Source organism: Trachemys scripta, chromosome 4, assembly GCF_013100865.1.
Source record: "Trachemys scripta elegans isolate TJP31775 chromosome 4, CAS_Tse_1.0, whole genome shotgun sequence".
Taxonomy (NCBI): Eukaryota; Metazoa; Chordata; order Testudines; family Emydidae; genus Trachemys; species Trachemys scripta.
Genome location: NC_048301.1, coordinates 103687026 through 103698893, shown reverse-complemented (window position 1 = coordinate 103698893; position 11868 = coordinate 103687026). Strand labels below are relative to the sequence as shown.

The following is an 11868-nucleotide window of genomic DNA, read 5'->3' as shown; positions in this document are numbered from 1 at the left end:
GTCTTTCTTTAGGAGAGTTTGCAGAAGAAGCAGTGGTGCCATGCTGCCTGTGCTGGGTGGTGAGTCAGGACAAGAGGTCCCAGAGCGGGTGCAAAAGAACATGGGTGTCATGCGTGTGGAGGTCAACTCCTGCCGCTCCTCCCAAGTCCACAGTCTCTGGTCATTCCCCAAAAGGTGACCGCCCCTCTAAGCTCCCCAGAATAATGTGGGGGGAAACTGAGCTGCGCCTGTCCTTTCTCCCCTCACCCAGAAGGGTGACTTCTGGTCCCCTGATACTTAGATGATGATTTTTGATTGTGTTCAATCCTAGATTTAGCAGGGTCCCATCTAGCTCTTTCTTCCCTTCCCTGTCTTGAAGGAATGGTCAATACCCTGTGCCTGCCCATGAGTTTCCCCTAGCAATCCATCCCCCTCCCATGCTGGAGTATGGGATAGTTCCAAATGCACTCAGCTACTCAACCTACAGCATGAGGGGGATTGAGAGGAGAATCTCCCTATGCAGATGGGGTGGCCTGTGAGCAGTGAGATTGTCAGCAGCCTGCCTAGGAGTTAGCTCCTCTGGCTGGGGGTGTGTGGATAAACATGGAGTCAGTTGTCCCTGTGTAAGCCAATCCCATATTTTGATAGCTGCCATTAGTCATTGAGCCTCAGTTTATTTAATGAAGGCTGACCATATGGAGCTGGTCTCAGAATTGCACCCATCCTCAGCCAATCGGTCTGCTCCCTAAATCCAGGCCACGTTATGAGCATGGTACTGCACTAGGGATAAAGTAGCATCTACAAATACGTTCCTGAGATTTCGCTCCAGTGTATCGTAGCACTGAGTTTATAGATGGGAATGAACAGGCTTTCTCTCGCTTCCTCTAGTAACTCTTCAGCCATTTCTCTTTGGTCTTTCTTGGTGTTTCACTCTAGTGACTAATCTCTAGTTAGGATGGACTAACAAGTGGCAGTGAGAGATTTTCCTCCTGCTGGGATACTTAACTTTCACAAGAAAGCAGAAAAATCTTGAAGGATTCAATTTCCTGGGCCTATTAAATTTATAGGGCTAACGGCAAGAGTTCTGAGTAAAGCAAGATAATTTGATCAAGTCTCTATTTCCACCCTTAAGTAATACACCTCTATCAACACAGCATTGCCAGGTGCCTTGTTCACACAGGGACATGCTAGATTTTTAAAATTAGAACACTTTGGGAGCCCTGCTTCCCAGCTGTAGTATCCATTCTCTGCTGTCACCCCATGCAATGTTTGTGCCTGGCTGCTGAAAGGTGGTAGGAAAAGAACACTTGTTTTCTAGGATATTTTTTCATTTGACGAGTAGTCCCTAAGAGTGGATCACATGGGGGCTGCCTGCATAAGCATCCTCTGTACACCCTGCATGCACCAGGAAGTGTAAAGTCATATCAAGATAAGCTGGATTCAGCATTAGTCAGATAGGAAGTCTGATTTTACAGCCACTAGGCAGGGTTTAGAGCCACACCCATAAGATAAAGGAAAATGTTAGGAGATTTCTAACCAGGAACTGGCTATTTCTGGGCCATGGCATCAGAGCTTTCCATTTGAATCACTAGACGGCTGCATTTTGTACAAAGTGTTTTTCTATCCCAACCTGCCCCACAGAGTCAGGTAAAACTACAAACTGTATGTGGTAGGAAACTAATGCTTTTGTTGTTGATAGTACAGTATAAACTAGACCAGTGTTCTCAACCAGGGAGCAGTCTCCCAGGGGGTACATCAACCCATCTAGATATCTGCCTAGTTTTACAACAGGCTACATAAAAAGCACTAGCGAAGTCAGTACAAACTAGAATTTCATTCAGCCAGTGACTTGTTCATACTGATCTATGTACTATAAACTGATATGTAAGTACAATATTTATATTCCAATTGATTTATAATTATATGGTAGAAATGAGAAAGTCAGCAGTTTTTCAGTACTAGTGTGCTGTGTCACTTCTGTATTTTTACATCCCATTTTGTAAGCAAGTCGTGTTTAAGTGAGGTGAAACTTGAGGGTATGCAAGACAAATCAGACTCCTGCAAGGGGGTACAGTAATCTGGAAAGGTTGAGAGCCACTGAACTAGAGACCTTAATGGAGATCAGGGCCCATTGTGCTAAGTGCTGTACATACGCCTCCAAAGAGAGCGTTTCTGTCCCGAAGAGTTTGATGATCTCTATCCAGTTCCCAGAACAAAATACTGTGTTGAGGCCTGATCTCCTTATTGGGAGTTTGACCTGAGTAAAGAATGAAAGGAAGGGCTCAAAGCTGGCTCCTTTGCTGGTAGCTGCGGGAGAGAGGCCAGGGTTTGACTGTAGCATGGAGCCTGAACAATGCTTTTCCCCTAAAGCTGGTCCCCCTCTAGATAAAGGTTGGGACACTGCTGGGACAATATTGGGAACGTGCAGGGCCGGATTTACCTTACACGCCGCTAGGCACAGCATCTTCAGCGCCCCCCTGTCTACAGCTGATCTTTCTGTTGCATCGTTTGAGAGATGTAGAGTGCCCCTAGGACTGTACCTACTGTGCCTAATTAGAAATCTGGCCCTGGGAACATGCTGGAATCTGGACAGCTGATGCTTGGGGAGCCAGAGAGATAAGGGAGCTGCTGTACTAAAGGCTAGGGGAGACGCTGGCACAGATGAGGACTTGAGCAGAGGCGGAGTCAAATCGGTGGCTGACATGGGTGGTGTTGAGGAAGCGATGACAGGCAGATCTAGGAGAACTCAGGGTTAAGGATGGTGCTGTGGTTACAGCTCGGGGAGGCCGGTGGCTGGGAGATGGACAACAGAGCAGTACGCAGGAGGATACACCGCTTGCTCAAGGGCTTATCATAATGCAGATCGTTCCTAACCTGAGTCCACGGGGAAAGAAATGGGTTATGTGAGCACTGAAATTTTGGAGAGCGAAATGGTGTTTAGGCTCCAATAGCTTTGGGGAAACTGCTCCCTTTGGAGAGCTGTAGGTTCTGGTCTTGATAAGCGCATAGAGACATCTTCCTTGTTGCAGATATTGGTGAATGCATTCCTAGAGCGACCTGAGGGACCAACAGCCCCTCTGAAGCAGCAGGGAAAGGCAGTGCCTACCTCACTGCTGGACAGAACAAGCTTCCATCCTTATGTGGTCAGACAGTGAGCCAGCCCTGCTGGAAGAGGAGGAGGTTGGCTCAGGTAGGATGCAGCAGCAATAGCCTGCCTGGCCCTCTCTGGTTGGGGAGCAGTAGGGCAGCCTAATGGGGTGTTCTGGAGGGAGCCAGAGAGGAGAAGGAGGCTGGGTTGGACATGAGCCCAATAAAATGTTTCTGCTGAAATGGCTAAATAGCACTTATGCAGCAGGGCATGGGCTGACTGAAAGCCCAGCACAGTCACAGGTGGAGGGAGGAGGTAATTCCCATAGTAGGAAATGGTGGAGAAGCTGGTGATGTCTGATCTCTGAAAAATACATCCACGGAGAAGGAAAAGCAGCCTCAGAAGGTTCACGCTGAAATCTCTTGCTACCTTCCAGACAGTGAGGGCTGTACGGCGCTTGACAGAGAACGCGTTAGGTCTGTGCTCGCAGCTTAGTGTTTGGGGCTCATTGAGGCATCTTTTGTGTCATTTTCAGAATTGATGTTCATCAACTTTATTATATTGTAGTAACATCCAGTGGCCCATCAGGATCAGGGCCCATTCTGCTGGGGCCCATACAGACACCACACCTACAACCAAGACCGAATAAGCAAAGGGGTAGTTTAAAAATGAGGAAATTGGGCTGATTTGTTTAAGTTGGATAGAAGGGTGTACGTGAACTTTGGGTGTATAAATTTAGCTCACTTTACTGTGGTCTCTTTTGCAGTTCTCCCTCCCCTTGTTGATTTACTCTTGCAAGTAGACACCACGGGCTGGTCCTGATTTTGCAGCCAGGACTTTAAGTGCCCTCTAGTGGACATTTTGTGTGTGTGTGTTTTTTTTTTTTTTTTTTTTTTTTTTTAAGATGCTTAACTTGCTAGCATCATAGAAATGGGGACAGCATGCACTGACTTGGTCTCTCTTGTGTCGTGTTATATAAAGAAATGGTGAACAATGGTAAACCAAGTGTAGGCCCTGCACAAAGGGTATTTAGCTTATTACTGGGATTGGGTAGGCAAATCCCCTTCTCCCTTCATATACACATTTTAGGAACAGCTCATAATGGAACAAGGAGTCCTGGGATGACTGAGCTACGCCAGAGATGAACTTATGAAACTTAAGAGCTCAGGCTGTTTAGCTAATCAAAAAGAATATTGAGAGGTGACTTAATTACAGTATAAGTATCTTCATGGGGAGAAAATACCCTGGTGCTAAAGGGCTCTTGATTCTAGCAGAGAAAAGTATAATAAAAACAAGTGGCTGGAAGCTGAAGCCAAATTCAAATTAGAAATGTATACACAGATTTTTAACAGGGAGGGTGATTAACTATGGGAACTAACTACCAAGGGAAGTGGGGGATTCTCCATCTCTTGATGTCTTCAGATCAAGACTGGACGCGCTTCTGGAAGTTATGCTTTAGTCAAACAAGTTATTGGTCTCAATATCGAGGTAACTGGGAGAATGCAGGCTGTTGACACATTACAGAATTTCATCTTGCTGTTTTCAGAAGAATTCTCTAAAGACAAGTGCAGAATATACTTAAGAAGGAAAAACCAAATGCATAACTACAAAATGGGAAATAACTGGCTAGGTAGTAGTACTGCTAAAAAGGATCTGGGGATGAGAGTTGATCACAAATTGAACACGAGTCAGCAATGTGGTGCAGCTGTGAAAAGGCTGGGGTGTATTAACAGAAGTGTTGTATGTAAGACATGGGATGTAACTGTCTCACGCTATGTGACACTGGTGAGGTCTCAGCTGGAGTACGGTGTCCAGTTCTGGGCGCCACACGTTGGGAATGATGTGGAGAAACTGGAAGAGATCAGAGGAGAGCAACAATGTTGATAAAAGCTTTAGAAAAATCTGACCGATGAGGAAATTTTTTTTTTTTTTAAAAACAAGATTAAGGGCTGTTATAAAGAGGATGGTGATCAATTGTTCTCACTGTCCACTGAAGGTAGGACAAGAAGTAATTGGCTTAATCTGCAGCAAGGGAGATAGTTAGATATTGGGAAAAGCTAATGATCCAACCAGCAGACCAAATTTGGTGATGAATCCTGGTCAGATGCCACCTGAGGCATGTTGCGCATACACTAAGATGACGACTTCACTATCCGGGTAGTTAAATTCTGGAATAGGCTTCCAAGGGAGGTTGTTGAATTCCCATCATCCTGGAGGTTTTGAAGAATACCTGCCAGGGATGGTCTAACAGTAGCGTAGCCAGTTTTTAAGAGGAGGAGAAGCAAACATAAAAAAGGCGCCCCCCTCCTTGGTTCCTCCTCTGGCCACGCCCCCCTTGGCTCCTCCTCCGGCTGCTCCGCACCTCCCCCCCGGCTGGCTCCTCCGGCCGCACTGCCCCTCTGGCCCTGCCGTTCCACCCCTGCGGCCCCACTTCCTTGCTCCTCTGGCCACGGCTGCCAGCCACCATGCTGCGCCCCCCTCCCCTCCCGCTTCTTCGGCTGCGCCTGCCGTCTCCCCACGGCTGCCGGCCACCAGCCTGCCGTCCCCTCTCCTCTAGCAGCGTGCCCGCCTGCCAGCCACACTGCGGGCCACCAGCCTGCGGCCCCCCCCCCCCCCGCCCCCCCGGCCGTGGCCGCCCTGGGGCCCCCTTACCCCCCCCCCCACGCCCCGTGAGCCCGGCCCACTGCCCCCCTATGGCTGCCGGCCGCACTGCAGGCGGCCAGCCTGCACCCCGCCTCGCTCCTCTGGCCGCTTTTGGAAAGGCACTGCTTTTGGCAAATTTGCTGAGGGGAAGCGGCTGCTTCCCAGGTCTAGATTTACTTGATCCTGCCTCCATGGGGAGGACTTGATGTCTCGAGGTCCCTTCCCACCTTATGTTTCTAGGGTTCTAAATTTAATGGCCTGTGATATACAGGAGGTCAAACAAGATGACCTAATGGTCCCTTCTGGCTTTAAACTTGTCCCTCCCTTTGACTAAAGGAGTATGTTGGCCATTAATTGCTAGTGTATGCAACTTAATTTTTCATTATAATTTTTGGACCCACTCCCAGGTGCTGTTTATTCCATATTAAAGTAGTGACTCATTTGCATCTAGCTCAGATGTTGTCACCTTTCCATCCTTATCCAGGCTTTTTTGTTAAGATTAGATTATTGCAATGCTCTCTACATGAGGGTGTACTAGAGCTGGTTGGAAAATTTCTGACTAAACCATTTTATCAGAAAATGCCAATGTGTTGAATCCAAAGTATTTCAGGGAAACATCACAGGGTACAGTGAACTTTTGGCATATCAGTGGCAGGGTTCCAGTAGACACCTGCCAACTTGCTGCAGAACCCAATCTTCCAGGGTCTATGGCTCTGGGAAACTCCCACTGTATGAGATTCTAGTTCAGGGAGCCAGCTGCCCCAAGAGTCTGCAAGTCCTGAGATCCCCAGCCCAGGACAGTCTGCATGGCAGGGTTGCCCCTATCCCTGGTAGCTCCAGTAGTTGTTGAGTGAAACTGATGTCAGTTTTACCTCCGCTAATAGTGTTATGAAACTGACAAGAATGTCATTTTCATTCAGCAGCCATCAGGATCTCGGGCAGCAAACTTGGTTTTGTAAGCACAACCTGTCTGTGTTTCCAAAATTACTTTTTTGGGGGGCGGGGAAGAGAGATTTCTGGTTCATGTGAAATGTTTGAAAAATTTGGATCTATTCTGATTTGGACCAAATCAGCAATATTATCCATGAACTAGAAATCTCACATTTTGGCCAGCTCTGTGTTACGCCTTAAAATCAACTGGAGACTGAAGCTGTTGCAGAACACCGTGGCTTACTTACTGAGGGGGCAGGGGGAGAAATAACAGCATTGCCTTAGGATCTGCAGTGGCTGCCTGTTGGTGGCTGGGTGGAATTTTAGGGCTTGGTTATGACCTGCAAAGCCCTGAATGGCCCAGGACAAGCCTACTGGAGGGATCACACATCCCCCTGTGCCATTCTGCCACAGCTGTGCTCAGCAGGGGAACTGAAGCTCACTATGAAAGAGGGCTGGCAAAGCCTCAACCTGTGGCACTCTTCCCCTCATCCAAAATAGCCCAAATTTGATGCCTTTCCAGGCAAGCTGCAAAAGATACCTGTTTGAGCAGGTTTTTAGAGAAGATTAAGCTATGTTTTCTAGCTGATGATGGGGTTGGTGGGTGGCTGGCTGAGCTCATGTGGAAGTGATGATTTTAAAGATGCTGTAGCTTACTATTTCTTGTATACTTAATTATGAGAGCACCTCGCTTAACTTTATTTTCAATCAAGGTAGACCGTGACCTAAAAAGGACGATGTTTCTATATTGAGAGAAGCAAGGACCATAGTTGTGATAGTACAGCCTTATGACTTTGGACTGTGTAGAAACTAGAGGATCAAGATGAGTCAGACTTTATACTACAACAACTCACGCATGCAGAGGAAGTAGCATTGCCCATAAGACAGATGGCACTTTCCTCTGGCCCAATGTTATCATAGTGCTTCTGGTAGCAGCATAGCATCAGTCTTTTAATGAGGCCTCCAGCTGAAGGACCCAACCCCATATTCTCATTAAAGATCCCACAAGGACTAGTCCTGTTTTTATTTTTTTGCCAGATTCCAGTGTAATTAGTCACTAGGTATAAGAAGTCACAGCCATAAGAATTCAGTAAATGAAATTCTTCACTTTCCATTCTCATTTTTAGGGTTAGTATATGCTGTGAAGTAGATGCCATCTTCCCACCCTAGCAAAGCCTGCATTTGAGTGGTAAATGATGCAATTGTTACAGTACCTATAGCTTGTACAGTATGTTTGGTAATTAAAGGTGCTATGTTAGGAAAACCCTAGTATTTATATATACTATCTTACAGTGAGGCTCCAAGACTTAAGAGGGGAGCAGGTTAATATACCACCTATGTCCTCTTAGCCAATCGCTGTTCTATGACTGACTGGGAAAAGTCATTATGAGAGACCCAAGTAGCAATGGGAATATTGTACTCTACGATTGCAGCAGTAATTAAATGCTTCCTACATTTAAAAGCTTAATGAGGAATTTCAAAAGATGTTTGTCACAGAATAAGGAGGATTCTTTGCCACTAGTGAGTCCTCTTCTGAAAAGCACTTGACTGCCAAGAAGAGAGCGGAGCTTATACCACATGTAGCGCCTTTGATTGAGACCCAGTTTGTTTTGTTTTAGATTTGTTTGAACATCGCAAAATACACAGCCTAAAGCATTAGAGAAGACTTGACTGCAGAATTCAGTAGGGTTTATTCTACAAATACTTTGAATCAATGCCAGTGATACAAGTTGTATGAATTTCCTTTAAAAATACAAGTCAGTATAAAAGATTCCAATTAGCATATAATGCAAGGTAGTGAATGATTCAGTTTCAAAACGGTTAAGGAATTATCAGGTCTTTTTTTGGACCATGCTACAAAAGTATTGAAATCAATGCTGGCAGGAGACAAAAAGGGAGAAAGGTACCTAAAGGAAGGAAGTATCAGAGGGGTAGCCGTGTTAGTCTGGATCTGTAAAGGCAGCAAAGAGTCCTGTGGCACCTTATAGACTAACAGACGTATTGGAGCATGAGGTTCGTGGGTGAATACCCTCTTCTTCGGATGCAACTTGCATCCGAAGAAGTGGGTATTCACCCACGACAGCTCATGCTCCAATATGTCTGTTAGTCTATAAGGTGCCACAGGACTCTTTGCTGCCTAAAGGAAGGAGTATTTCAATTTGTAGGAGAGAGAGACTGCCTCCCTTACTTTAGGAGGGGCTTGCATCTTTTATTGCCAAAATATTTTAAAGAGCAATATGCGAAGTGCATAGCAGCCTAGCTCAAATTGGACAGAACTGCTGCTTTCAGCATTTCTTCACAGCACACGTTCTATTAATCCATGACACGTTAGGTAGCAACAAGCTCCCTGGTATCTATGTAAACCTAAGGACCTGTGAAGAGGGAACATCTCCCTCCCTAAACATTTTACCCAACAACATTGCCAGGAGTGGTTAATGCTGTTGCTTCAGCCTAAATGTCACTTAATTTGATGTTCAAAACCCTACCTTTGTAATGTTAAACCAGTGTGATTGCTTAAAAAAAAAAATTCAGTGCAATCTTGCTTCAGTTTATCATAGCTTCAGGGGAAATTAGAATATAACTATCAATTTTCCTCATTCCTAGTCTGATGAAAGCTTTTCCACTGAGAATTGTACTAGAGTTTAGAAAAAGCCACTTAATGTTTCTTTATTTTGGAGCACGCTGCTATTTTTGTGGCTATTTAAAACAGTTAGATTTATGACACTGATAGGTGCCCAATGTTAAACACAACTATTGTGGGTCAACGTCTCCCAGGTATGAGTCTATTAACATCCATTGCAATGAGAGCAGGGATGAATCAGGCTTACTTTTTGTTCCTGGAGAAGTAGGTTACTCTGTATACACACAGACAGTAGGACCATATACTACCAGAGCGCACACATTGCATTTTTTAGCAAGCTGGCTCCTCTCACCTCTTCCTCTACTTTTCACCATGTAAGGTTAGAAAAACTGTTCCTCTTACTAAACCCAGCAGTCTGTGTGGTAGCAGAACCATATTAGTTACCACAGAGCAGATAACATGCACCTATCTGCAAGGGCAGATTGAGGGAAGCTAGGTTAACAATGCATTATTACATTTCTAAACAAGGCTTCATCAGTGCAGACAGGGACAGAAATTCTGATTGTACCAAAAACCTGATCAGACTATGCAATCCCCCCAAAATTGCATACAGTAAGCATGTAGCTTACATACTTTACTCCATGAGAAAATCCTCCTCTCCTCCAAAGGGAGCAGCAGTAGAGCATGGACACCACAGAGTTTCTGCTACTGTGTGTGTACACACACACACACACTCTGTCAGGATTAGGTGCCATCCCCTTACTGACAACATACAGTGGGGTTTAAATATCATTCCAATGCTCATCAGTCTCTCTAAGGTAAGCCATTCTGGAGGCTGATTAAATGGCTGTCTGCTCTTAAATACGTACTGTCGTTCTGAGTTGTCTCAGTGTATTAAATGTATCCTAATTCTCTAACAGTCACATTTAACCCAAGTCAAAAACTCAGTAGCCCATACCATGGGCCCTGTTAATGATCAAAATGAAACAATGAAATACAGTGTGTCATTACGGCATCTACTAATATAGAATAGGTTTACTTTGTCTCTAAGTCAAATATTTAATACAAGACAGGTAGGTCTTATGATCAACTCACAGTTTATCTATTTGGAACAAAGTATGGCACAGATTCCAGACATCTCTCAGGAGCTTGAGTATTCACACACTTTTCCCTCTTTTTTGCAATGATTATCAATTTGCCAAAAATAGTGTAACAGTCAACAAGGAAGAGTGGAGAAAAACAGATTTAGGAGAAATCTTTCTCTTCTAGGAGGTGAAAGTAAAGTGACTTTTCTTCTAGTTCTTTAGTAAGAAACTTTATTTTAGAAAATGCATTCTCTCCTTCTCAAAACAGATGCCATCTTAAAAAAAATTGCAATAGCAACCCTTGCATTCAAAGGAAAACATGCAAACTTGATGGCTGAAAATATTCTGCATAAAAATCCAAGACACAAGGCAAAAGTGTGCCCTCCCCCACTCGTGCCTTTAGGGACTCCAAACCATAAACAGCTTTCAGTGCAATGTCTGTTACTTCCAGTTTGTGGGGAAACATATGGCCGAAGCTTGTCTTTTGATAGCTAATCTTGTCAGATGTTTGAAGCAAAACCAGTCTCAGCTATATTTAAAATGTCATTGTTAACCTCTGTTTCAATAAGTACAAACAGAATTCAATAAAATGCCAGAATCCAGTGAAGAAAAATGTTAAGTTCTACCCTGTGCCATACACGTTTTAAAAAAATTAGACAAACAGTTTCAGATTTTATTAATACATCCTTTTTAAAGTTTATTTCTGAAAGCAGCTCTTTCGCAAATCAAAAGCAGTTCCTGAGTAACTGCAGTAAACAGCGTCTTAAATATGTTGGGTTTTTTTTGCCTCTCAGCTCTTCCGTTTTGGTTCTTACTTAATTTTTCCCTAGTTTCAAGTTTAATCACAGGTCCTTTTCCAAAAAATGTGCAAGTTCAGTTAGGAACATTTCCAGGAATCCACATGTTGCAGATGTTCCTGCAATATCTAAGAGCTGCACATTTGCCAGGTTGTGTTCCTACAGCTATTGCAGATTTCCCTCTCCAAACTTTATAGCGGGAGTCTTCACGTTTTCTTCAGCATACGTCGGGACTGCCACGTGTGGAACTTATTGTAAGCTGTCTGCAACATCTCTTCTATATGATTTATCAACTGAAAGATAAAACAAAGGGATCTTCCCAGTATCTGAGAAACGTGTGCCCTTACTCTGATCAAACCTAAATGGGACTGATTGTCATTTCTCTCAGTATGAGGAATCAGGAGTAACCAGTAAAGCCTAGGGAGCTGCATCAAGGTATGTGATGTGAGAGGAGAATTGGCCACAATTGTTTCAATTACAAAATGTCTCGAAGTTTTATTAGTCAAGTATGGCAGAGTATCAGTAAAGACAGTGGATATGCAGTTAGCTAGTTCAAGGGAAACTATGTGGACAACTTATGTTCAAGTGCTGTACTTAAAAGCACTTTCAATAGTCACTGGAAACTAGCTAAACAGGCCATTCATCCAATCATTGAGAAATCAGACTTGCAAGATGATAAAAGGAGAAAATTATTCCAGAATGTAATACCCCTACATCCTTTTCTCCATCAGCCATAGGGTTTTTTTTGGGGGGGGGGGGGGGGGG

General features: G+C 44.4%; 1 protein-coding gene across 4 annotated transcripts in view; it reads right to left on the bottom strand.

The window, feature by feature from the left end:
• Positions 1-10523: 10523 nt before the first annotated feature.
• GTF2H1 (general transcription factor IIH subunit 1) overlaps positions 10524-11868 on the bottom strand; it is a 43411-nt gene continuing 42066 nt past the window's right edge. For all 4 annotated transcript variants that reach the window (XM_034770221.1, XM_034770220.1, XM_034770218.1 and 1 more), the window contains one exon: positions 10524-11396. In XM_034770221.1, coding sequence (XP_034626112.1) covers positions 11310-11396 — 87 coding nt within the window. In that variant the 3' untranslated portion in view covers positions 10524-11309. The remainder of the gene's footprint in view (positions 11397-11868) is intronic.